We start from the raw sequence: 25,327 nt of genomic DNA on the forward strand, positions 1-25,327 counted from the left end.
GCTGGGTCCCCGCCAAAGGGGAACCGTCGCCCGACCGCCCGGAGGGCGGCCGGGCCGCGGGACCCCCGCCTGTACCCCTCCTACCCACCCGTGACCTCTGGAGCTTGACCTTTCGGCCTGAAGACGCGCAACATCCGGCAGCAGACCCTTAGGGTCCCTTGTGGCTGGCCTATAGCTCCTTAACCAAAGGGTTCCAGATGGCAAAAGCGCTCCCCTTTTATTCCAGGGACCCTCCCCCACCCGAACGCCACCCGCCCCGGACATGAGCTCCAAAAGATTTTTTCAGGCCCCATCACACTCGCAGACATAGGGCAGCACCACCCCATGCCGACTTATGGCTGGAACCACCCACCCACACGGTCACGGATCGACCCCCGAGCCTGTCCTTCTTCATATAACCAAATATCACCATGTGGCTAAAGTGCTTCCTCACGGCTCCGGTGACCCCCCCCGAACAACTCCGACCCCCTCACACCTCCATCCCACGTTTGGAAACGCTGTCCCCGTCGCCCTGACTCCACATGTCCAGAATGAGCCCGAACGGCCACACCCCCGAACTCAGAGAAACCCTCTGCACAATGGAAAACCCGGACCCTTCCAAAACCAATACAAGAGCTCCCCCAAGTGTGTCTGGGATGACACTGCGCATCCGCCCGAATGGCGAAAACTGATCCCCCCTTCCCCATTCAAATGCCGCACGGTGGCCATGTTGGTCTTCGCTGACGCTTAGTAGCACTTTTCGCCATGGCGTGGCATTTTCTATTATAATACCCAGACGCATGGGACCCTTGGGTCTACCCCTAATTTAGCCATTAGCAACTCTAAACAGGTGGGTTTTAAGTTGAGATTTAAAGGCACCCAGTGTTTCAGCTGTTTTACATCGAGTGTGTTAGTACTGAGTCTCCTCAACTACAACTGGAACTGCTTTTATTATAATTTTAATAACGTTAATGGAAACATGTTTAATGACAATTCAGATTAATGTGATTATTACTCCATTCCGTAGTATACAAAGCTAATTTCTTGTCATATCAACACGACTCTTGTAAATGTTTAACAGGCGCTGGTGTTACAATCAACATCACAACTAAAAAATGATCAAATTAGTTTGTAACATTAACTTATTATAATTTGGTCTATTGTTCAGTGGTTTACCACCAGCCTTGACCAGNTAATAACGTTAATGGAAACATGTTTAATGACAATTCAGATTAATGTGATTATTACTCCATTCTGTAGTTTACAAAGCTAATTTCTTGTCATATCAACACGACTCTTGTAGATGTTTAACAGGCGCTGGTGTTACAACCAACATCACAACTAAAAAATGATCAAATTAGTTTGTAACATTAACTTATTATAATTTGGTCTATTGTTCAGTGGTTTACCACCAGCCTTGACCAGTAAATAAATATTGTAAAAAAAACAAAAACAAAAGGATTTACAGAAATTTGCTTGCTTTTGTTTGATGAAAGCCATGGCTACTATTATCAATATTTAAAGGAAAGACTTAAAATTGTATTTATAAATAGCATCTGGCCTTTTTTGTTGGTGTTGCTCCTCTCAGTTCCCCCTAACATTTCTGGAGAAAGCACAACTCAGCATCTGTCAGTGCTGCAGAAGGGTCAGGTAACTCTGGAGTGCAAGTCTGATGCTGTTCCACCTCCAACTTTGACCTGGCTCAAGGATGGCACACCACTCCAGGTCAGTAGCGTAAACCATTACTAGAATAGAACATAATTCTTCTTGGTTAGTTTGTACCTTAATAGAGAAGCACAGTGTATCAGCATACCCATAAAAATGTGTAATATTAATACAAGTGAAATAGAAACTATGTATTGATGTCAAATATACAATGCATACTCTGTCTTACATTTGTATTCATGTCTTTCACACGTGTAGAAATCACCACGGCTTCGTATTCTGTCCAGTGGACGCTATTTACAAATCAACATGGCGGCTCTCTCGGACAGAGCTCAGTACACCTGTGTGGCGAGTAACATCGCGGGCAAGACCACTCGACTGTTTAACCTGACTGTTAACGGTAAATAAAGTCAATAGTTTGAGACATTAAGAAGTAAACAAAACAAAATCACAATAAAATTGGACATTTTGTCTTATGAAAAGTCAAACTATTTTAGTAATATGAACATCTATCCTATCAGTACCTCCAACTATCAAGGACGGCTCTCAGATGGTGGTGGGACACATCAGCAAGCCAGCGACTCTTGAATGTGTGGTTAGCGGAGTGCCACCGCCTCGAGTCACCTGGAGGAAAAATGGAGCAATAATAGCAGAAAATAACCCCAGGTACAACATGTTCTCCTAAACCGTCTTCTTGTATTACATTAAAATATTACAATATTTTAATGTCCATATCAATGTCTAATTTGTTAATATTTATCCAGATATACATTTGCAGTGGATGGATCTTTACACATCCCCTCAGCTCAGGTGACAGATACCGGGCGCTACCTGTGCATGGCAACAAATCCGGCTGGTACACAGCGCAAGAGAGTTGATCTTCAGGTTTATGGTGAGCAATAGTTATGCATGAACAAAGCAAAGTTAAGCAGAGCTGCAGTCACTACTATTTCTTTCCTCTCATCTTGTAGTGCCTCCTTCTATCGCAAGCAGTCGCACCAATGTGACGGTGATTGTCAACGTTCAGACCACCTTACCCTGTGAGGCCACCGGCATTCCCAAACCTGCCGTCAGCTGGCTGAAGAATGGTCGACCCATCAGTACTGAGCAGAATCAGAACATGTACAGGTACATTCAGGTTTCCTACCACTCTTTACTCATTCATAAAACATAAATCTTTTTTAAACCATGTATCTCTTTGCATGTTGTGTGAAAGGTTGTTTTGGGATTTACTGTTCTTTGCAAAAGTATTCATACCTCTTGAACTTTTTCACATTTTGTCAGAATATGACTACAAGCTTTGGTGGATTCGTTGTGCACATTGCAACACAGAATAACGTGTAGCTTTGAGGTAAAATTGTACATTGTTTTACATATTTTGTAAATAAAATTGTAGTGTTTGTTTCAGGCATACACTACAAGGGAGTAGTACTCTGATATTTCTAAATAAAAACAAATTAAAGCAACCAACTGCACCTGGAAGGCCTCCAATTTATAAACAGAGTCTGCTTGCATGTACTTTAAAGCAGGATTAGGTTAGCAATAAAAGAACCACAAGATTTGTAAATTTCAAAATATGCTGTTCATTGAATCTTATGAAAAAGGAATATAGTGTTTTACAAACAAAACATAATCATCCACCAAAACTTACAGGACATCATAAAAAATGTATTAAACAGACAAGTATCCAAGCGGCTCATAAAGTTTGGAAAAGCTCCAAAGATGCACAGCTCAGGTTGAACAACAGCATGACAGCTTTTGATTGTGCACTTAACAAACCTGGCCTTAATGGAAGAGTGGCAGAGATGTTTATGGTCAAGATGTCCAAAGTAAAGTTTATGCACCAGGGAACACTGCAAACATGTAGAAGAAGCTGCTCTGGTCTGATGAAATTTACAAATAGTACCACATCTGTTGCAGGCTGCAAGTCCTAAACCTGGCACAGCGCTTTGCCTTCCAGCTGGAGACAAAGGCTTAAAACACACTCTGAGCTACAATGGAATAATTTAGGTTAAATCATTTTTATGTGTACTGTTGGCCGAGTCAAATTCCAGACCTGAAGCTACTTTCCAACCAACGCGACTGATCTCGAGCTCTTTTGCAGGAAAGAGTGTTCAGAAATGTCCTCTGTTAGATGTGAAAAGGTGGAACAGTCATACCCCAAGAGGCTTTTGATTTTTATTTGTAAAAAAAAAAAAAAAAGAAAGAAAGAAAAATATGGATCCTTTTGCTTGTACTTCAACATTATGTTCCAAATTCTAGCTCTTTCACATAAAATCCTAATAAAATAAATGTGGCAAAGTTAAGAGTGTGTGAATATTTTTACTTTAGCATAGCTCCTTTTTGTAGTTTGTTTTCAAAGTAGTTATACATTTATGGTAAATGGCCTGTATTGTATAGCTCTGTATTAAGTCCAGACGACCCCAAAGCACTTTGCACTACATTCAGTCACATGCGGGGATTTATTATTTACAGATTTATTATTTACAGCAGGTTGTAGTTAATTGCAACTTCTTACCATGCATTTTCTTAAAAATATTTATTTCTCCTAATAACTTTTTAGATTGCTATCATCAGGCTCCTTGGTGATTATAGCTCCTACAGTGGAGGACACTGCAGAGTACAAATGTGTGGTTTCTAATGAAGCTGGAGAGGAATCCAGATTAATTACTCTTTCAGTTATTGGTGAGAAAAACAATTGTTTAGATTTCATCATTCTTGTCATTATTTTTATTGAGTTTTGTAGCTCAAGATGTTTTTTAATTCCACAAAATAATTTGTTGTCCTAGTTCCTCCATCTATAGCAGATGAACCCACTGATATAGTCGTGACAAGACTGTCCCCGGTGGTTATTGCTTGTACTGCAACTGGGGTGCCTGCACCTGCAATCCACTGGAGCAAAGGCGGCATGAAGCTTCTCAATAAAGGGGAAGGATACAACATTTTGCCAACAGGTTAAACTTTTATTCATGCAAAACATATTCTATAATGTTAGCTAAATATTTCAATATTAGTCCACTAAATTATTTATGCTCTTTGTCATTTTAAAAGCTTGTTGGGTATGATTCATCTGAACTTTTGTAACTGATGTGAAGCATATCGGTTTGTTTGTGTCCCTCAGGTCAAGTCCAGATCCCTGCTGCTCAGCTCAGTCACGCTGGACGCTACACCTGCATGGCCAAAAACATCGCTGGCTCCACACACAGACATGTGCAGCTAACAGTGCAGGGTATGCAGACTATTACGAGCTTTATAAGTACTTTATTAATGAAGTTAATACACACTACAAGTACAAATTCTTCAGCCAAATAAGTCATAAGCTGTTGGATTTTTTTTGAAAGAAATCAACATTATGCGTTCATGAGCTACATTTTTAAGTGGCTCCATGAAGCCTATCGATTTATTGAGAAGTCAAACAACACTGCAAATATAATATTATAATATATTTATCTAGATAAATATATTATAACAACTATAATATTAATATTATAGTTGTGCAAATTCGTTTGCACAACTTTTTCAGAAACCTTATTTTGAAGGAGAAAACTCTGAAATGTATAATTAAATGCCAAAGTGTTTTATTGCTACCCTATTATTATTATTATTATTATTATTATTATTATTATTATTATTATTATTGTTTCTGATTTATTTCTAACTGATTTCTAAGTTAAGTTGGACGCAAGGCAGTCATAATTACACCTAAAATATAAACTCTAAAACTACGAAGCACTTTTACTGTAGAGTTTGAAAGATGATGAGTAGCACCGTTGTCTTTTCTCCGTTCGTCTCTTCAGAACTGCCGGTGATCCAGTCCCATCCCGCAACACTGGATGTGATCTACAACAGCACCGTTACTTTGCCCTGCAGAGCCACAGGCTCACCCAGACCCTCCATCACCTGGCAGAAGGAGGGCATCAACATACCCGCCACTGGTAACCACTTCTTCTGTAGTCCCATGCAAAAATATTAATACCCCTGGAGATATTTCCACATTTTGTTGCAGTACTACCATAAACTATAATGTTTTTATTGAGAAGTTGTATACGTTTTCATCCTTTCTTTCTGTTTTTCTGTCATTTTTCATGACAATACTCAATGATGCCCTGATTACTGGACTGCACAACTAATAACTGATCAGATTCATCAGTCATCAGATTCTCCCATCTGAGCTGTCAATCCCTGCAGCTCCTCCAAAGTTCCCATGGCTCACCTGTCCTCTTCTTTAATTAAAGCTCTCCCTGGCTGGACTCTAAGTTTTCACTAGGCAGACATTTATTGGCAATTTTGCAATTGTGAAACACAGTCTCCTTTATTTGATGATGGACTGAACTGTTTTCCATGACAGGTTTAAAGCTCGCAATATAGTTCTGCTTTAAACTTCTCTGTAATTTTATCCCCTGACCTTACTGGTGTGTTCCTCTCTCTTTTACTCACTATTGTTCTCTGGCAAACCTTTTGAGACCTTCGCAGAACACCTGGATTTATTATGACAATAAGTTACACACAAGTTGATGTTGCTTCCCAAACAGGAATTTGATTTTATTCACGAGTATTGGAGTACACTGAATGCAAATGCCTGGCAGATTTTCTTTTGTCAAAACCTGCATTTTCTCCTCTACTCCACATTAAGCACAGCCATAAATCTCTTGTTTTGCTTTAGGTGGAGGTTACACAATACTTCCTGATGGAAGTCTCCAGATCTCCAAGGCGTCTCTCGCAGACTCTGGGACCTTCATTTGTGTAGCACAAAACCCTGCAGGCACTGCACTGGGCAAGACCAAAGTCAGAGTGCAAGGTGGGTGATGTCGATTAAATCAGCTAATTTTCACTTTTCTCACACAAATCTCTAGCAGACTTACTCTATATTTGAACACGTTATATCTTTAATCAATCAAGGCACTGTTATACCATTAGTTTTCTGATCACACTTTCTAATGTCTGAGTAAATGAACTTTCTGTTTGCAGTTACTCCAGTGATCCGTTCAGAGACTCAGGAGTTACTTGCACTTTTGGACTCCTCTGTGACTCTTCATTGCGAAGCTGCAGGATCGCCTCCGCCCTCCATCACATGGCACAAAGACGGGCAGCTGCTGAGTGACTCCGGACACCAGCGGCTGCTCAGCTCAGGATCCCTCCAGATCACCTTCGTTCAGCAGAGCGATGCTGGAAGATACACCTGCACTGCTGCCAATCCTGCCGGCACTGACAGCTTGGATTTGACACTTACTGTACAGAGTAAGTTGGAAACTTAAAGTTATTATTCAGAGATAAAAAAAAACAACTTTGTGGTGCTTTTATGTTTTAGATCTGATTCCTAGCTGGATTTTTAGAGAAAATAGTAATGTCATGTAGAGATCCGATGAAAAATCATTGATGTTATTTATTTTGATTGGCATTAACAATCGAATGGCTGGTCGGGAAATCAAAAATCCCAATTTCTTTCTAATCAATGAATGCACCATAAGAGCTTTCACATCCAACTAGATAACTTACTGATAACCTAATGAGATACAAGCTCTCATAACTATGCACATTGTATTCAAGTTATTTGTATTTCTGGACAACGAAATTAAGTTTGTGGAAGAAAAAATAGAAATTGGCTGTTTGACCTAACAGTAACGTGAGTTGGGTTGCCATGTGGTACTGAGGCAGATTTCTGCATATCACATAATCTCCCGATTAAAATCTTCTGTGGTAAATTTAGCTGTTTAAGCAGCATTCAAAATCCACCAATCTGACCTGAATGGTAGGGTGGTGAAATGAAGGCCTTCCTTAAAAATTTTACAGAGTTGCTGAAGGACTCTTGGACTTTTGTCATCAATGGTGTTTAAAAAGAAGGTAGTAGAAGCCCATACAGTATACTTTCTATGACATGCTTGGCTGACTTCCAGAACTGGCAGATTAAAACTTTATAGATCAGTCAGAAAACTGGGGTATCAGTTCATCTCCACTCAATATTATTATAGGGATGTCCAAAGAAATTCCAAAATTGTAAATCAATTTATTTACTGTTATATACTGAAGGTTCTGACACTTTTGGAAGGAAATACATTACTGTCCTTTATTATTATTATTATTATTATTATTATTTATTTTTTTATTTATTTTATTTTTTTATGTTATAGTTCCTCCTTCTATCAGTGGTGGAAAACAGGAGGTGGTTGTTGTGGAAAAAAGTCAGGCTCAGCTGATGTGTGTGGCGGAGGGCATCCCACAACCCGAACTGTCCTGGAAAAAAGACGGGAATCCTCTCAGCGAAAGCCGAGGGGAGTTCACCATCCTGCCATCCGGGGAGCTGATTATTGACAGCACGCAGGTATGAAAACACACAGACCAGGCTTAACTGGAAATGTTTGTGTTTCTACTCATTTCTTCACACAAGTTCTTGTTCATTTTTGTGGGTTAACAAGAATGTTGTGGTTTTTTTTTGTTGGTTTTTTTTAATAATAATATACCAGCCTGAAGATGCCGGCAGTTATACTTGTGTCGCAATGAATTCAGTCGGGGAGGACAGCAGGACGGTGACGCTGTCGGTTCATTCTCACCCCTCCTTCACCAAACTGCTCACAGATGTTTCTCTCAACAAAGGAGAGCGACTCGTGCTGACCTGTGGTGTCAGTGGAATCCCAACACCCACCATTAAATGGATCATGAACAACAAAAATATCCCAGGTACGATTTATTACAAAATTGGTTGGTATTGTCATTCTTTTAGATGTTTCTTTGTAACACCTTTAAATGTGTTTTTTTTTTTGTGCTTGTCCCACTGCTTTAGTCCATTATAATCATGTGAATGGTCACAGTGAGCTTGTGATAGAGAGAGTAAGTAAAGAAGACACTGGTACCTACACATGTGTAGCTGAAAACACAGTGGGGACTATCAAGTCCCTGGGATTCGTCTATGTTAAAGGTAAACCAAACTCTTATGAAACATTCATAAAGGGATTGTTCTGAGTTCTGTTAAAGGTTGTAAGTAAAGAATCCAGATTAGGAGCTTGTGGAGGCTGAAGTTAAAATCCAGTTTTGGGGTAATCCAAAAACAACAACATTGCAATCCAAGGAGACATTTTCGCCCCAACATGTGTGTGAAGCAACAATACCTTCTAGATTCTTTGAAAAAGATAGTTTAGTTTTATAGTTAAAGAAAACTTATTTTGATACTAGGCTTAATTTTTACTACCAAGAAAAATAGCACACTTCTACAATGGGAGAATTAATAGATTTTTATGAATGGATCATTTAATAGTTATGGAAAATGGTGAAAAAATCATATTTGTGGTCTAATCACAATGACAAATATTGATAAAAATTTATGTATTCCCTTTAACAGTCGTGTCTATTTTTATATTGCATGAAGCACACATTAACTCTCCTAAAATGTGCGTCTTTTAGTTTTATCGTCTAATAAATTCTAGCAAATGTATCTGAATGTATTCTCCAGAGCCTCCAATAATCGATGGGGACCTTCACGCCAGCCAAATTGAACCTCTTGGTGGTAATGCTGTTCTGAACTGTGAGGTTCGAGGCGACCCGCTGCCAACTATCCAGTGGAGCAAAAATGGCATAAACATCCAGATCAACAACCGAATCCGTCAGCTGGATAACGGCTCCCTGGCCATCTACGGCACAGTGGTAGGAAATGACACGTGTAAAAAATTTAGCTTTGCAAAACTTCTTTGCATTTTTCTAATTTAAAAGGACATATATTAATCTGTTTTATTGTAATGTACAAAATAGATCAAAATCTGACTGAAAGGGATACGTGGTTTATCAACTTTTCCTTTTTGTATAAAAAAAGTTTTGCACGCATTTGCATTCAGATCCCCTAAATAAAATCCAAGACAACCAAATGCCTTCATATGTAATCTAGTCAGTTTTTAGAGTCCAGAATGATGCAGCTGGTCAGAGATTCATTATTGAACAAAATGCATCATTAATACCAAGGAAGAGAATCTTTAAGGAGGGTTAGGTTGCAAAACAATATCCCAAGTTGTAAGAGCTCCTGGAACACTGCTGACTGATCATATTTCAAAAATTAGAAAATGGAAAATGTGTGGCCTAACTGAGAAACAACAAACATGCTTACTTCCAGATGTGCACACTTAATTGAGTCAATTTTCTTAACTGCTTTTTTTTCTGTTTGTAATTTTGCAGTAAAAGATGGCCACACAAACTCTTGAGTAGGGAGCTGACTAAAAATGCATGGCACATTTTTCAGACTTTTATTGGTAAAAAATGTGAAAAAAATGTTTTAGATTTTGCACTACTTTGTGTTGTATTTTCACTTAAGAATACAACACATTGGCGTTTATTGTTGTAGCATGAAAAGATGCATTTGATGCATCTTTAAAATGTATTTGACAGAGTGAAGACGCGGGCAGCTACATGTGTGTAGCAACAAATGATGCTGGGGTTGTGGAAAGAAGCGTCACCCTTACACTTCAGAGTAAGCTTTTGGCTTTTTCACTCCAGTTTAGCTGTAAAAACATTTAATTTGTGAAGAAAAAGAAGAGTTACTGGTAGAGTTAATCTAACAGACGTGTCCTCTCCAATCAGGAGCACCAGTTATAACTTTGGAGCCAGTCGGAACAGTTGTGGATGCAGGTACCACTGTGGTTCTTAGCTGTAAAGCAGAGGGTGAGCCAGGACCCACGATAGAGTGGACCCAACATGCACGCCCCCTGCTGGCAAACGACCGCTTCTCTACCCTGTCGAATGGCTCCCTCCGGATCACCAGTGCCCAAAAGGAGGACACGTCTGAATACGAATGCGTGGCCAGGAACTTACTCGGATCAGTGGTGGTCAGTGTCGCTCTCACTGTCCGCGGTAAGATGACGATTATTATTCCACTTATTTATACTTGGTGAAAACGTTTAAATACTATACGATTATGAAAAACTGTTAACTTTAGTTTCTTTAGTTTCTGAGTTTGTAAATCAGAAAATTACAAATGAATGTGTGCATGTGATTTATTTTGCAGTTCATGGTGGATATTCTGAGTGGACTGAGTGGGGCATCTGCAGTGTGTCCTGTGGTGCCGGTACCCAGAAAAGAGTCAGGCGGTGTAACAATCCGTTACCCGCTAACGGAGGCCGCCACTGTGCAGGATCAGACGCAGAAACACGCAGCTGTCAGGGGAAACCATGTCCAGGTGCTTTATTAATAATATTTGAAAAATGCTCTGGTCTGTGTGCAAATACAAATTCTAAAACCAAACTTTTGTTGTTTGCAAAGTGGATGGCAACTGGTCTCAGTGGTCTCCCTGGGAGGAATGTTCACAAACCTGTGGCCAGGGCAACAAAACGAGGGTCCGGAGCTGCAGTAACCCACCAGCTCAGCACGGGGGCAGGCCATGTGTGGGGAAGGCAGTGGAAGCTATAATGTGCAGTATCAGACCATGTCCAGGTTAGAAGGCTTACAGTTAAAATATCTAAACTAGATGAGTTTATATCTTAGAGAAACACTTGCAACTCAGCATAATTTGTTTTGCGTTCTTAGTGACGGGCAACTGGGGTTCTTGGCTGTCATGGAGCCCCTGCAGTGAGACCTGTGGTAAGGGCGTACAATCCAGGATCCGACTGTGCAACAACCCTCCTCCAGCATTCGACGGCCCACAGTGTGACGGCACAGACACCCAATCACAAGTCTGCAAGGAGAAACCCTGTCCTGGTAAGAGGCTGTTGGAGTAAAGACATTGATTAAAGTAAACTCAGACCTTCCCTACAAAAACGCAAAATCTTACTAAGTATTTTTGGTCTAGTTTCTAATGCATATATCTTACATTTAAAATAAGACAAAACTGACTTACAAGTAACTTTTCAGCAAGATATAGGGACTTGTTTTAAGTAAGTAATTCCTTATTATTGTTTTGTTGTTGTTTTTTAAGTCCTTGTTCCACTGATAGATTATTTTACCCATACTCACATTTTTAAAACTTATTGGAGTTGTACATAAGTCTTCAAAAATGTAATATTCTGTATATGTACCATGACTGTTGATGGAAAGTGGTTGTACAGTCATTACAGCCACTATAAATAATCTGAACCTCTAATATTTCTGTTTTTGTGCTCTCCAGTGGATGGAAAGTGGTCATCATGGATGAGTTGGGGGCCCTGCAGTGTTTCTTGTGGCGGTGGGAGCAGACAGCGGGCACGCCTCTGTGCAAGCCCCGCCCCTCAGCATGGTGGCAGAAAGTGTGAGGGAAATGACGTGCACACTGATTTCTGCAATAGCGACCGCTGTCCGAGTGAGTTTTGAATGATAAAAATAAAGCACTTGTAAAGAAAACAGATTTTTCGCTCTGCCTTATTTCTCTATTTTCACTGTTTGTCAGTCAATGGTAACTGGGGACAGTGGAGTAGCTGGGGCAGCTGCAGCAAGACATGCAACGGAGGTCAGATGAGGCGCTACAGGACCTGTGACAACCCTCGACCTTCTCATGGTGGGAGAGCTTGTGCAGGAGCCGATTCACAGATGCAGAAATGTAGCACTGCAGACTGTCCTGGTGAGTCAGTACCACACCGTCTTAGTCTTGGTTTCATGTATTAACAATTACTTGACTGCTATAAAATCCTCTGTTTTTGTGATGTATTGCAGTGGATGGTAACTGGAGCTTATGGCAGACCTGGGGAGGATGCTCCTCTTCCTGCGGCGGAGGAGAAAGGACACGTGTCCGACTTTGTAATAACCCGCCTCCCAGTAATGGTGGCCGGCTTTGTCCAGGTGACCCCACTCAGCTATCAAGGTGCAACAATCAGGCATGCCCAGGTAATGACATGATCTAAAATTTGCATATGTGATAATATTTATCTCTGTAAAATATGGATGTTAAGTTGCAAATAGGTTGTCACATACTTGTTATGTATGTGTTGTCTGGCCATTAATTGTGATTGATTTGTTGAAGTTCCTTGTGTTTCTGTATTCACAGTCATAAACATTTTCTCTGTTTGTCAGGTGGGCCTCATAAAACTCGAGGAAGCATCATAGGAAACATTAATGACATTGAGTTTGGCATCGCCTTCCTAAATGCCACAATCACTGACAGCAACTCGGGCAGCAAAACCATCAAAGCCACTATTTCAAATGTACCAAGAACTTTAGGTCAGCCTTGAATACACAACTTTATTTGTATATTTTCACTCAACGGTACATAGTTCCATTAAACTTTGATTGTAAAACTGAATGTATAACATTTAACTGTAAGGTCCTGCAATGAGGAAGCTCATCTCCATCCTGAACCCCATCTACTGGACCACTGCACAGGAAATAGGAGAGGCTGTTAACGGTTACACCTTGACAGGCGGTGTCTTCAGGCGAGAGACACAGGTGGAGTTTGCTACAGGTAGGTTTTGGTCATGGTCAAATAAACACACACTAAAAATAAATTTAATTGGGTGACTGAAGTTTAGTTCAACTGGATTCTGCTAGGTGAAATTCTGAGGATGACCCACGTTGCTCGAGGCCTGGACTCTGATGGAGCTTTGCTTCTGGACATTGTAGTTAGCGGCCATATTCTGCAGCTGCCTTCACATGCTGACATAAACATCAAGGCAAGTGGTATTCAAGGTTTGAGGACAACTGTTTTAAGGAGAAAATTATGAAGAAAAATTTGTTTGCAAAAATTCTGAAAGAGCTTTTTTGTGTTTTTAAATAAATCTGCCTCCTCCTTTACATTGCAGGAACAACTTTAAAATGAGAAACTGAGTTTATGTGCTCTTGCAGCTATTAGGAGAATAGTTATAATCTTAAACTGGTGGTTGTTGAAAATTACCTTATTGAGCATAACATCAATTTACTTATCAGCTTTGGTAGCTCGTTAACAAAATTCAGTGTACATTTTTTTTCATGTCTGATATGAAAGTTTTTTTCATTAATTAATTCAAAACTCCAATTTTGTTGATGTCAATACAGTTTAAAACATTGTTTGTGTTTTTCAGCTGCAGTTTTTTAGCAAAGGACGAAGAAGATGAATTTTACCACTGAGATGAAATACATTTTGTCATATAAAAACTCTGTTTTGTTGCTCTTAAAGTATTCTACCTGTCACTGTCGTTTTCCACTAAACCTAAAATCCTTTTTTGTCTTGCATTTGCTATTTTTCTGCTATTTTTCTTGCATTGCATTGACATCTTAAACAAAACGAGGAGAGTAAAGTGTGTCTTACATGTGATGAAAATCTAAATATCGGAGATGATTTTGAAAGCATTAATGAATATTTTTTGGTGAACTGCTGCATACATAACGCTGTGTATTTGTTTAGGACTACACAGAGGATTACATTCAGACCGGTCCCGGTCAGCTGTACGCTCTGTCCACCCGCATGTTCACCGTCGACAAGGAAAGTGTGCCCTACTCCTGGAACCACACCATCTCCTATGATCGTACTAAAGGAAAGATGCCCTTCCTGGTAGAAACGCTCCATGCCACGGCCATCAGCGCTCTCTACCGCCCCCTGGAGGAAGTGTTGGAATACAGCATCCAAGCCAGTATAACCAAAGGTGGTTATGAGCAAAGCAAGGTCCTTTGAAGATACACATTGCAGTCTGCTTTCAGGTTAAACTTGAAAAAGCCAGACGGCCACTGTGGTAGTTGCTTTGAATGCACTTTAAACGTCCGTCCAATTACTGAGTTATAATGTTTTAATCATGTGATGTAATAGACCTAAGTTTGATTGCAGCTATTTCAAGAAGGAAGACATATGGGAGTTTCCTAACTTATTCCTTACCAGAAATTGAATTTTTTGTTTTGTTACATTTTGCAGAACATTTTTGAAGCTGTCATTTGTATTACTTATTACTTATATTTAATACCATATACACAAATAAGTTACACATAGGTTTTCATAGGTGTTTATTATATTCTTATCTACCAGTAATTGTAGGTGGTCTACTTCTTCCAATATTAACTTTTGTTAAACTCTGATTTCAAAAATCTCCAATTAACTTTACTTTCAGTTCTGCCTAACTTTAAAATTATATTTAACTTTTACAGATTACATAAATCACAAATACAGTAGCAATGTTCTGTGGTACTTAATATTGTGCCGACTTCTTGAAATGTGTTTTTAAGTGGATAAAAATATTAATTCAAAGGAATTTCATCAAGACCTTTGGCTTACTTCAGGTTTGGGTTTTATAGTGGTTTCATACTGGTCTTTTTCCAGGTGATCGCAGCAACCAGTGTCCTCATGGCTTCACTCTGGTGTCTGCTGGGCCGTACTGTGCAGGTGAAGTCTATTCCACCACATGCCAAAACAAAACATCAATACCAGCTGTCACTAATGTCACTTTAAATATGCCTATTTGATTGTTGGAGTTTATTTCTGTGTTCTTTGTGCTGCAGATGAAAATGAGTGTGACGTTGGGAACCCCTGTTCTCATACCTGCCACAACACCATGGGAACCTACTACTGCTCTTGTCCGCATGGCCTCACCATATCAGCTGATGGCAAAACCTGCCAAGGTATGAAATGTGCAGCCAGGCTTTGCATTGATTCTGGGAGTTAACTGTCATCCTCACAACCTACTATGCTCCTGATTTGCTCTTTGTCTGTGTTTTAGACATTGACGAGTGCTCCCTTGGTGGAAACATGTGCCATGGCGGACAAGACTGTGAAAACACCATTGGTTCCTATAGATGTGTCATGCGCTGCGGCCGTGGCTTCAGGAGAACGGCTGATGGGCTCAGCTGCACCGGTACTGCAACAGATGCAGATAATTATTTCCTGGCTGAATGTGTGATCTGTCTTTATTAGAACTCACTGTATAATCCTCAGATGTGGACGAGTGCTTGGAGTCCCAGCCGTGTCATCAGCAGTGTATGAACACCATAGGAAGTTATCGTTGTGCCTGTGAACCGGGCTTTCAGCTCAGGAACAGACGGTGCATCGGTGAGTCAAAATGCACTTAGAGATTACTCAGAGTAGTTAAAAAACATGCAATGAAGTTAGTTGCAGTTTTCACATACTCTGGTTTAAAGTTTACAATCCACATAAAGTCTATTAATAAATCTATTAATAACATCTTAACAACATGTGTGATAACAGGACATGTAAAAAATTGCAGGTCACTACTGAAGGTTTTTTTAATTTTCTGCACTTCAAATAATAGATTTTAAAATTTCATATTGTATGGCCTTGAACATGAACGTATTCAAGAGTTGCCTTTAAATCTGAACTAAATGTTTACTGTACCCTACCAATGAAAGCCAAAGATTATTTTGCCAAACCATTTTTTATCATCTTAGTTATTGGTGTATTTTCAATTTGCACCTTATATTTTCCTTTTTATGTGATGTCTAAAGTCTTCCCTTATTTCTTTAATTTATTTCTTGTTTTCATATATTTCTTGGCTGTTAATGTATTTTCCTGTAATGTACTTTCAACAATGTTGTGCAGGACCGGTGCAATAAAAGTAAACTTGTGTTGTCTTGGAGTATTTTAATGAGTAATAAAGCAGTTGTTTATCTTTTTTATGGGGAAAAAAATATATATTTTTAATGTCTAAGCCATTTTTTTTTTGTCTTATGTTGTCTCAGACATAAACGAGTGCAGGCAGAGGGTTTGCCGTTTGGATCAACAGTGTAAAAACACGCGAGGTGGTTACACCTGCATCGATCTGTGTCCGAGTGGAATGACCAAAAGTGGGAACGGCTCATGTGTGGGTGAGTGACTGGCAGCTCAGGACAGACGGCATCAGCTAAAGGGGAAACATGAATAAGCACACAGAGATGATGCCTTCTTTGTCTCTGGCTCTTAGACATCGACGAGTGCAGAGATGGGACGCATCAGTGCAGATTCAACCAGATCTGTGAGAACACCAGAGGCAGCTACCACTGTACGTGTCCACGTGGTTTCAGATCTCAGGGAGTAGGACGCCCATGTGTTGGTACGTAAAAATCTTGTGTTGTCTTCCCAGCTTAAGAAATAAAGAAAATTTATACAATTAAAGCATATAGAAATATAAGAAAGGTAAACCTGCAACGTAATGCCGAGCTATTTTAACTGGATATTTGTCAGGTTTGCTCATTTCCTGCTCTTTGCTAAAGGTCCTGTGCTTCTGCCTGCAATTTTTTATAAGTTGGTCTTTTCATTTAAATTAAAAATAAAATTTTAAAAATCATCTTACGCCATACCCATCCGCTGCATGCATATGTGACCAGATGCTGCTATGAAAACTGCTGACTGAGTCTTCACAAAAAGCAACTGCTTTGCTTTGCAGAACAACATTGCATATTATCAGTTCATTTTAAGGAGGAAAAGCTGCTATGTTTTCTTGATGACTTTGCTTGTAAGTGGAAGTATTTTTCAGCGTTTTTGTATTTATTTTGCTTTTGTTTTGAACTGCAGTTGTTTTCATTTGCTTTATTTTTTGGCTCCTTTTTAAACTTCCTCAACACATGTTTCTCATCTTTCCTCACAGTACTTTTAGGATGCTTTCCTAACCCTCCTCTCCACATGTCAGTCATCTGTATGAAAAGCTGTGAATGGCTAAAGCACAAAAATGCCCAGGATGGAGCATCAGAAGGAGATTTATTTTATCTTTAATGTTGATTTATCTGTAAGTGTAACTCTTAGCCCTTGTTTTGCTCATGTCACTTAATTATACAGCCAGGTCTTATTATACAAAGATCAAGTTGACTGTTTTTGTTGTGAGATTTGGCAACTCTTACCACTTCATTAGACATAATGAGTGTAAAAATAATCTGAAAAGACCAGCACCACTGCTCTTTGTATGCCTCTTCTTCTTTCCACCTTCTTCTAATTCTGTCCTCTCTGTCACCTTTGCATTTGGACACAGCTCTGGTTTTGCTTTGGCATTCAGTTCCATATTATCTGTGTTGTATTAACCCTGGGTGAACCCTATGTTTTTCTAGTTTCGTATATAGAAACTGAAAGCTAATATCAGTTTTATTCAGCATAGTTGGCTAGCCTGCACTCTGCCTAACAGACACACTGCTACAGACTTCTAGCATGGCCGCTTTATTTTCAGAAGAGCAGTAGGCAGTGTCCTTTAGTCTAGTAGTGTCAGAGTAGTATAATGGAAAACTTCAAGGGTGTTGACATTGCTAACTGAGCCTTGAAACCTACCTGTCGATGCCTTGCACAGTCTCAATGCATTTCTCAGTAAACATGAAAATGTTCTATAATGCAGTGAGGTTAATAATATATTCCATTTTCTCCTCTCTGTCCTTATCTTTCTTTACTCCTAATATGTTGTTTCTTCACTTGTGCATTATCTTTCTTCTTTTCTTTCCCCTCCTATTTTTCTTCCTGTCACTTTGTCCTTCCCATCTTCTCCTGGTGCTGGTCATCCTTTGCACTGAGGGCAGACATAAATGAGTGTGAGCGGCTCCCTCGGCCCTGTGCCCATGAGTGCATCAACACCCCTGGTAGTTTCAAGTGCACCTGCCCACCAGGACGCCACCTGCTGGGAGATGGCAAGTCCTGCGCTGGGCTGGAGCGTCTACCCACCTACGAAAGTTACTCGTATGGCTACCGCACGTCCCAGTCCTCTCCCGAACAGGCGCCCAACCAGCGGCTGTACCACAGCTTTGCTTCTCACAGCTACAACTCCTTCACCGCCACAAATAGGCGCTACATGAACCGTAACCGGAGAGAGGCTCACAAACGCCGCTCAAGGCAGGGTTTCCCTGCTTGTAAGGAAGGTTTTGAGTCCAGGGTTGGCCACTGCTTAGGTAACTATGTAGCACGGGCAATGCTGACATGACGGAGAAGAGTTAACAGAAAAACTTTAAAGACTTAATGCTGCTTGATGCTTTAAATTTGTTACAAACGGGGAAGAAAACTGTATTTTGTGTTTCTTTGTGTGGCACCAATAGATATCAATGAGTGTGAAGTGAGGGACGTCTGCCAGCATGAGTGTGTGAACACACCAGGGAGCCACCGGTGCCTCTGTCCTGCTGGTTACCGCCTGATGGCTAATGGAAAAACATGTCAAGGTGAAACTCTAATCTCTTGAACCTACGGGTTGCAGAGACCCAAAGATTCTGCAATTGATTTAAGTTTGTGAATGTTTTACTGAACAAACATTGGATTGAGAGATAACCTCTACACTCAGGGATGAACCATTTGCTATATCTACAGATACAGACGAGTGCCTGGAGCAGAACATCCAATGTGGAGTAAATCGGATGTGCTTCAACACAAGAGGAAGCTACCAGTGCATCGACACACCCTGTCCTCCGAACTACCAGAGGGACCCAGCCACAGGGTAGACAGTCAGATTCAGATCTTGATTAATGCCCCAATGGGCAATCAATAAGTCAAATCTGTCTCACAGCAAATTCAAAGCTAATTTTATCAAGCATGTACGGTTTTCACCTTGTAGGTTCTGTTTGAAGAACTGCCCACCGAACGACCTGGAGTGCACACTGAGTCCATATGCGCTGGAGTACAAGCTGCTGTCTCTGCCTTTCGGCATCGCAGCCAACCAGGATCTCATCAGGTTGGTGGCCTACACACAGGACGGCGTGATGCACCCCAGAACCACCTTCCTGGTGGTGGACGAGGACGTCACCTTGCCCTTCGCCCTCCGAGACGAGAACATGAAGGGCGTTTTGTTCACCACGCGGCCGCTGCGAGAGCCGCACACGTACCGCATGAAGGTGCGAGCGCTCTCTTACAGCGAGGACGGCGCCATTGAGTACCAGACGACCTTCATCGTATACATCGCTGTCTCTGCCTACCCTTACTGAGAGCACTTTAAATGACGCGAGGTGAAGATGTGTGGTTGAAATGCGCCTTCAGCTTGCAGAACAACAGTGTGGTGAGAGTGATATGATGTGGTGTTTGGACTTTTGGCCACCGCAGTATGAAGACTGAAAGACTGTTAAGTGTCTGCGAGGACAGTAAGCGGCTACAGTTCTGACGATGTATGGATGTAATGGGAATATGAAAGAGACTGGAGAAACAGGGATAAAACTGATCCTTTCCTCTAAGCTCTGCCAGTCTGTAAGGAATCAATTATTTTAGTTTTTTATATTTTGACTTCACATTTTCTCACATCATTCAAATGTATTTATAAGGTCAGTTTCCTTATAGTCAATGTGTAATTCCAACTACCTAATATTACTTTACTGGAAAGTGCTTGAACATCAACACAACTGAACTTCATTTACTAGTAGAGGTACGTGGTGCTCATGTTGGAAATCGGAGGTTTCCGGGTAGTTTTCATCTGTTTTGTTGTCATGGAAACTGCTCCATCAGCAACAGTATTTTTTTTTTCTTTCCAGGAAATACCGGGATGTATTTTACTTTAACCTGTACATAATGCTTTAGCTCAAATTGTGATGCAGTACCTCTCCTAATTTTATTAGTTTTTGTAATAAAAAAATTATAAACTACACTGAAAAAATAAAATACTCATGCCTGTAGTAGAAGTCAACCTAGCAACACAAACTAGATGCATTTAAAATTTTAAACATTGTCACGATGCACAAATATGGACATTTTGGACAAAAATCATTATATTCTTTCAACCCTTTCAATACATTGAAAAAAAACCAACCACACCTCTGCACTGCTTTTCTGCTTGTGTTAAACACCCCACAGTCCTGTGATGTGTCAAAATCAGCACCACATACCGAAACAAATTCCACAAATTCCTCTTTTTCTTCGAAGAAGTTTAAAAACAACTTAGTTTTTGTGAAAAACAAGATATAAAAACTCAAACATGATGACTTAGAAACAGACATTTTTTTTTTGCATTTGTAAACATTGACCAGATCATCTGCAAAAATGTGGACATTAACATTTGAGCAGAAATCTGTTATTGTCAACAAGAAAGTCTGAAAATGTAACTGAAAAGCAAAATCTTTTCTGCTTAATGAATGACAATCTAAAAAATGTGACTGTTCAGACATTAAAGTGAGAATATTAATGGGCCAATCTGAATTGCCTTTAGGTGAGTGTGATCCACTTGCAACCCATAAAAATATGACAATTGTTTTTCTAAGCCACCAGAAACTGTGGGCTAATTATATAAACCAAAATAAAAACATCAAGGTGAAAATATGATCAGCAGTCATACTTTTTATTTTTGTTCCAAAAAAAGCACAAACATAAAAAAAAGAAACATTTGAGTAAGGCAGTTAGCACGTAGGTTTGCTCTGTTCCTCGTCTTCTCACCTCCAGGCTTGAAGAGCATCACAGAAGAACTACATGAAGCAGAAGAAATCATCTGGCTTCATGTTAAATCTTATTACTGCATTAGAAACTGTATCTAATGTTTGGATGAATCATAATTGATTACAAAATGAAAACATAATCCATATTCAAATAGCAACCAGAGAGTAAAATACCGGACAAAATAAGTAAACTTCACTGAGTGTTTACTCACTGAGGATGCTTTTCTCAACATGTTGAACCACAACAGACCTTGCATCTGATAAACAAGCTCAGCCAATAACCACCTAAACAGGCTACTTAATTCAAATGAAAGAAAAACAAAGGATTTGGCAACAGACAATCTACCCTAGAAGGCAGACAAAACATCTTATAAAATGTACTTTAAATAGTCTTGCTGTTACTTTGTGGTTGTTGAAGAACCTACTGTCAACAGGATGTTTTAAAAAAACGTAAAGCAGGAAATTAACTTGAAACTTAATACAAAAAAAAAACTTATTTGTGGCAAAACAAAATGTGTAGAAAAGATGGGTATGAAATGTATGATTTTAAATTTTAAAATGGGATCAAGCAGACAATATAAACATCTCAACTAAATCCCCTCTTGATATACGGCAAAACTAAAATCTAATCTGCAACAGAAAAGCTTTAATATCGAACTGTGGAAAACTGTTTTTTTATTTCAATTTAGTGGGGATATGAGGAAAATTACTGAGAAGAATGCAGATTTTGTTTTCTAAGGTTAAATTAATCTTAAAATATAAACATATTCTCATTGCGCCGTAGTTTCCTGTAAACATTACCGTTTAGCCACATAATGACCTGTTCAGCAGCAGAGGGGAGCAAATGGATGTGAGAAAACTGCAAAGTGGGATTACCATGAGATGCATCATGGGTATTAATCCTCCCCCAGCAGCCCCTCAGGGTGAATGCCGACCCCCGTGGCTCATATTATCACCCGCCATCTGTAACTGTGCTTTTCTGCAGACGCCCACGGCTCGAGTGTTATTTTCAGAGGGTTTACTGCATTTATTCACTCAGACGTGAAGCCAAAACAACATAACGCAGAACAAATACGAACAGAAAAGGTTTGATTATTGATTATTGAAATTCCACCAGCGTTTCTGCTAAAATGCAGAGGTACCCCGCTTTTTATGAACACTGATCTCAGAGTTGGGCATCACTGGTGGAAAGGAATCAGCACATAGATGTAGAAGGAAGGTATTTTTAGCACCCTGTGAGGACTTTAGGCTGTGATGACTGAAAAAGAAGGAAAAAAAGAAAATCAGCTTTCAAACCCACTCCGACCCACATTTCAAGTCCTACATTTTTGCCTCAAGTAAATCAGCATCTCAGTGGGTAAAAAGAACAATAATCTGGTTTTCCTTTCAGCTTCAATGCCTTCTGGTAGAGGAACAGTGCAGCGTGTCAGTGATGTGACGTGCCTCTACGCTCTCTTGTTAGACCGTTTTCCTTGCCGTTAGTACCCTGACGATGCTGCCCACGCCTCCTGCAGCCAGAGCCTGGAAACAAATTAACATCATGGGATTAAATCTTGCACATTTTTCCACTATGACAAATAGTAAAAGAAATCTTTGACAAGTCAGTTAATATGATTTTACTGATGTGTTCCATTAAATTTGGATATTATCAAAAATAACATTTATGTTAGTAACTGAACATAAGAAGTGAAACATACTTTCATTTCAGACTATAAGCATATAATGATTTTGGCTTCCAGATGATTAAAACTAAATTTGGTTTAACTGAAACTGTGAATATTACATAAAACTATTTTAAAATGTGATGCCACACATAATAATGTGAAAGAATAGCGACTTAAATGGTCTTAAGTTTGATAACACAAGAAGCTTAATCTTTATCATCTTTCCAGACTTGAAAAACCGTTCCGAAGTCTTTTCAAGAATAGGTAGACATCCTATTTCTCTTAGGAAAACAATTTTTACAACAATTTATACCTACAAAATAGTTTGGGAATACTTACTTTTTCGTGCCACTGCAGCAGGACGGCGCTGCTGTTTTCTGAAGGTCTCTCAAAGCCTTTGTAGATGTATTTCATCAGCAGGTCTACCCCGTTCTTGTCAAGCGACTGCACCGCTTTCTCGATGTCGCTGCTCTTGAAGGCACTCAGGACCTTCAGCACTAGACCTTCAGCTCGATCCTGATCAGGAAAGAGGAACCTTTACAGAACACAGCTACCACAGACTCACCCAGATGCTATTACAATGCTAAAATGATCAATCCTGAGCAACACCAACTATAATCTGAAGCCGGAATTATGTATGCCATTAATAATTTTGCAAACAGTTCTCCTTACAACTCAAATTTTCTATTTTATGATTGCGGTAAAAAATAAAATAAAAAATGCATCTCATCTAATTAAAACTCAAGTGACCAATCTGCTGTCAGTGTATAAGTAAAATGCATTATGATTAAATGTGGTCACGTTACAAAGTTTATAAGAACATTATTTAAATAAATTAAAGATTAAAACAAGTCACCTTGACGTTCTGATTCTTTGTATTGATTGGTGGGTTCTTCAGGACTGCATGTAACGCCTCTATGAGATTCCCTGTGAACGGAAGGTTAAGGATGCACACACTCTGCAAGGACTTGCACTACCTTAAAATGATGGTTATAAACACGTACCCTAAATATATATTCGGCTCCTGTAGAATGAAATTATTTAGCTATATGGCTTCCATCTAGTGCTTCAACAATGCATAGACACAGAGAGGATGAAAACAAATGCATTCCACACTTTTAAGATTCTTCAGTTTTCATTTCATACTTTAGGGCTAGTTTGTGTCGGCTTATCACAAAATACATTAAAGTTTGTACTTGTAATGTGGCAAAGAAAAAAAAATACTTCAAGGGGAAATTTGCAAGAACCTGTGTAGGGAGCCTGGAGCAGCAATCCCTGGAATGTGACTGTCAGGCAAGTCTGGACAGTGATGGGTGTTTTGCTAGCAGGCCAATCATTCGGGCAGCAGCAGAAACTTATGGAAGTGCACGTAAAAAAAACTATCAGTAAACACAAAAAAATAAATTATTCGCTTAAATTCTTCATGTACCGTCAAAGTACCAATCCTGCATGCTTATAATGTAAAGGATATTGTCTGATGAGAGAGTCCACCTCTGCCTCGTCAGGACCCAGCTGATTTTCTCCGCCGTCCTCCTCGTCCACAAATTTGTTCTCGTCGTACTCATCCACGTCCACTCGCCTGAAACGGGCGGACACTGTGTTCTTCGACATCGCTGGTGCTATTTAAAGGTCCGACTCTGAATCTGACGAGGGAGACGGTTTTAAGCTTTAATTTAGCCTTTTTAATGTTTTTTTTTTTTTTTTTGTCTTTGACGCGGCTGTCAGAGACAGGAAGACAGACGGCTTCCTGGCTGCTTCCTCTTCCTTTTTGCGACGTGTTTGTTTTGTTTACTCACTACCGCCATCTAACGGGCAAAGCAAGACGCTACAAGTAGAGAGGGTGTGAGCTCATACACGTGACGCTAGAGGGCGCACAAACCTAATAAATAGAGGGATAACTGAACAACCAATGTTGACGCCTCATCGATTATACAAGAAGACAATACTTTATTATTCTTAATATGTATGAAAGGCTTTAGTTTTTGTTTCAGGACGATAAACTAAAGCCTTGTGACTGACGACACGTTTTTTATATGTCTTATATATTCTTAGCTTAATATGGTTTTGTTATAATAATTTAGACTGTTTTCACTGCAGTGCTAAACCAAAAGGAATGAGTTAATATTGTTTCAAACACTTAATTTCACTTTCAAATAAAGCATAAAAATAAAACCTCTTTAATAGTGAGATATACGTAAACTTTACTTTCTGTCCATTGGGTGGTTTACACACACAAAAAATGCTCAGACAAAAGTAGCAATTCTTTAAAAATAAGAGTAAAAATAAATTTTATAAGACTTTATTTTGTGCTGTGGTTACCATGAAGCATATCTTGTGCTAATTACTACCAGGTGCTTTTCAGTGACTTTTGCTTTTATATATAATCATGTTGTTTGCCATTGTGGTTTCTTCTATCTATCTATCTATCTATCTATCTATCTATCTATCTATCTATCTATCTATCTATCTATCTATCTATCTATCTATCTATCTATCTATAAAATGTCACGCCAGTTTTCCTTCTCTAGCTTTAATTTGACTTTGTAGCTTTGCATCTCAACTGCTTTGTACCAAACGCAGAAAATAATTTACTAATCTACCAATATATTTTCTTAAGCAACAAAAAGGAGCTTAATTTGGCACAGCACTGACTTTTTTGTGCCTTTGATTTATAATGCTAATAAACTGAGATCAGTGAGTGAGTCTCACTGATCTCATATATTTCTCCTGAGAGTAGCAGAGTGTTCAGTGTAATAGCATCCAGATGGAAGACTGGGCAGTGATGAAATTTAGGAATGTTCCTTTGTTTATCTTTGCCTGTGTGTTTAGCCAGTGTGTCTTCTGACCACTACTGTTCAGTCAATGGAAGT

At 39.5% G+C, this 25,327-nt stretch overlaps 2 protein-coding genes across 4 annotated transcripts in view; one reads left to right on the top strand and one right to left on the bottom strand.

Moving 5' to 3' along the window:
- Positions 1–21,839, top strand: part of hmcn1 (hemicentin 1) — an 83,646-nt gene extending 61,807 nt beyond the window's left edge. Inside the window, exons 71-107 of one of the 3 annotated variants that reach the window (XM_007550912.2) lie at positions 1,568–1,704; positions 1,903–2,044; positions 2,166–2,310; positions 2,409–2,536; positions 2,616–2,772; positions 4,208–4,329; positions 4,434–4,598; positions 4,766–4,873; positions 5,442–5,579; positions 6,308–6,442; positions 6,613–6,882; positions 7,773–7,963; positions 8,106–8,319; positions 8,423–8,557; positions 9,089–9,279; positions 10,012–10,093; positions 10,204–10,473; positions 10,628–10,798; positions 10,882–11,052; positions 11,146–11,316; positions 11,723–11,893; positions 11,981–12,151; positions 12,244–12,414; positions 12,601–12,747; positions 12,851–12,988; positions 13,075–13,196; positions 13,907–14,144; positions 14,810–14,872; positions 14,989–15,108; positions 15,207–15,341; positions 15,422–15,535; positions 16,183–16,308; positions 16,404–16,532; positions 17,977–18,342; positions 18,487–18,606; positions 18,752–18,878; positions 18,996–21,839. In XM_007550912.2, the coding sequence (XP_007550974.1) occupies positions 1,568–1,704; positions 1,903–2,044; positions 2,166–2,310; positions 2,409–2,536; positions 2,616–2,772; positions 4,208–4,329; positions 4,434–4,598; positions 4,766–4,873; positions 5,442–5,579; positions 6,308–6,442; positions 6,613–6,882; positions 7,773–7,963; positions 8,106–8,319; positions 8,423–8,557; positions 9,089–9,279; positions 10,012–10,093; positions 10,204–10,473; positions 10,628–10,798; positions 10,882–11,052; positions 11,146–11,316; positions 11,723–11,893; positions 11,981–12,151; positions 12,244–12,414; positions 12,601–12,747; positions 12,851–12,988; positions 13,075–13,196; positions 13,907–14,144; positions 14,810–14,872; positions 14,989–15,108; positions 15,207–15,341; positions 15,422–15,535; positions 16,183–16,308; positions 16,404–16,532; positions 17,977–18,342; positions 18,487–18,606; positions 18,752–18,878; positions 18,996–19,362 (6,068 nt within the window). In that variant the 3' untranslated portion in view covers positions 19,363–21,839. The remainder of the gene's footprint in view (positions 1–1,567; positions 1,705–1,902; positions 2,045–2,165; positions 2,311–2,408; positions 2,537–2,615; positions 2,773–4,207; positions 4,330–4,433; positions 4,599–4,765; positions 4,874–5,441; positions 5,580–6,307; positions 6,443–6,612; positions 6,883–7,772; positions 7,964–8,105; positions 8,320–8,422; positions 8,558–9,088; positions 9,280–10,011; positions 10,094–10,203; positions 10,474–10,627; positions 10,799–10,881; positions 11,053–11,145; positions 11,317–11,722; positions 11,894–11,980; positions 12,152–12,243; positions 12,415–12,600; positions 12,748–12,850; positions 12,989–13,074; positions 13,197–13,906; positions 14,145–14,809; positions 14,873–14,988; positions 15,109–15,206; positions 15,342–15,421; positions 15,536–16,182; positions 16,309–16,403; positions 16,533–17,976; positions 18,343–18,486; positions 18,607–18,751; positions 18,879–18,995) is intronic. The other 2 variants (XM_016670846.1, XM_016670847.1) reach the window with 2 other exon arrangements.
- Positions 20,684–24,229, bottom strand: LOC103137250 (actin-related protein 2/3 complex subunit 5-like). Its single transcript, XM_007550911.2, has 4 exons — positions 23,929–24,229; positions 23,314–23,386; positions 22,797–22,973; positions 20,684–22,314 (listed from the first exon to the last, which is right to left on the bottom strand). Exons 1-4 carry the CDS (start codon positions 24,066–24,068, stop codon positions 22,252–22,254), a joined length of 453 nt encoding a protein of 150 aa, XP_007550973.1. The 5' UTR covers positions 24,069–24,229; the 3' UTR covers positions 20,684–22,251.
- Between the last annotated feature and the right edge of the window lie 1,098 nt (positions 24,230–25,327).

This window comes from Poecilia formosa, unplaced genomic scaffold (assembly GCF_000485575.1).
Source record: "Poecilia formosa unplaced genomic scaffold, Poecilia_formosa-5.1.2 Scaffold38, whole genome shotgun sequence".
In the NCBI taxonomy this organism is placed as follows: domain Eukaryota; kingdom Metazoa; phylum Chordata; class Actinopteri; order Cyprinodontiformes; family Poeciliidae; genus Poecilia; species Poecilia formosa.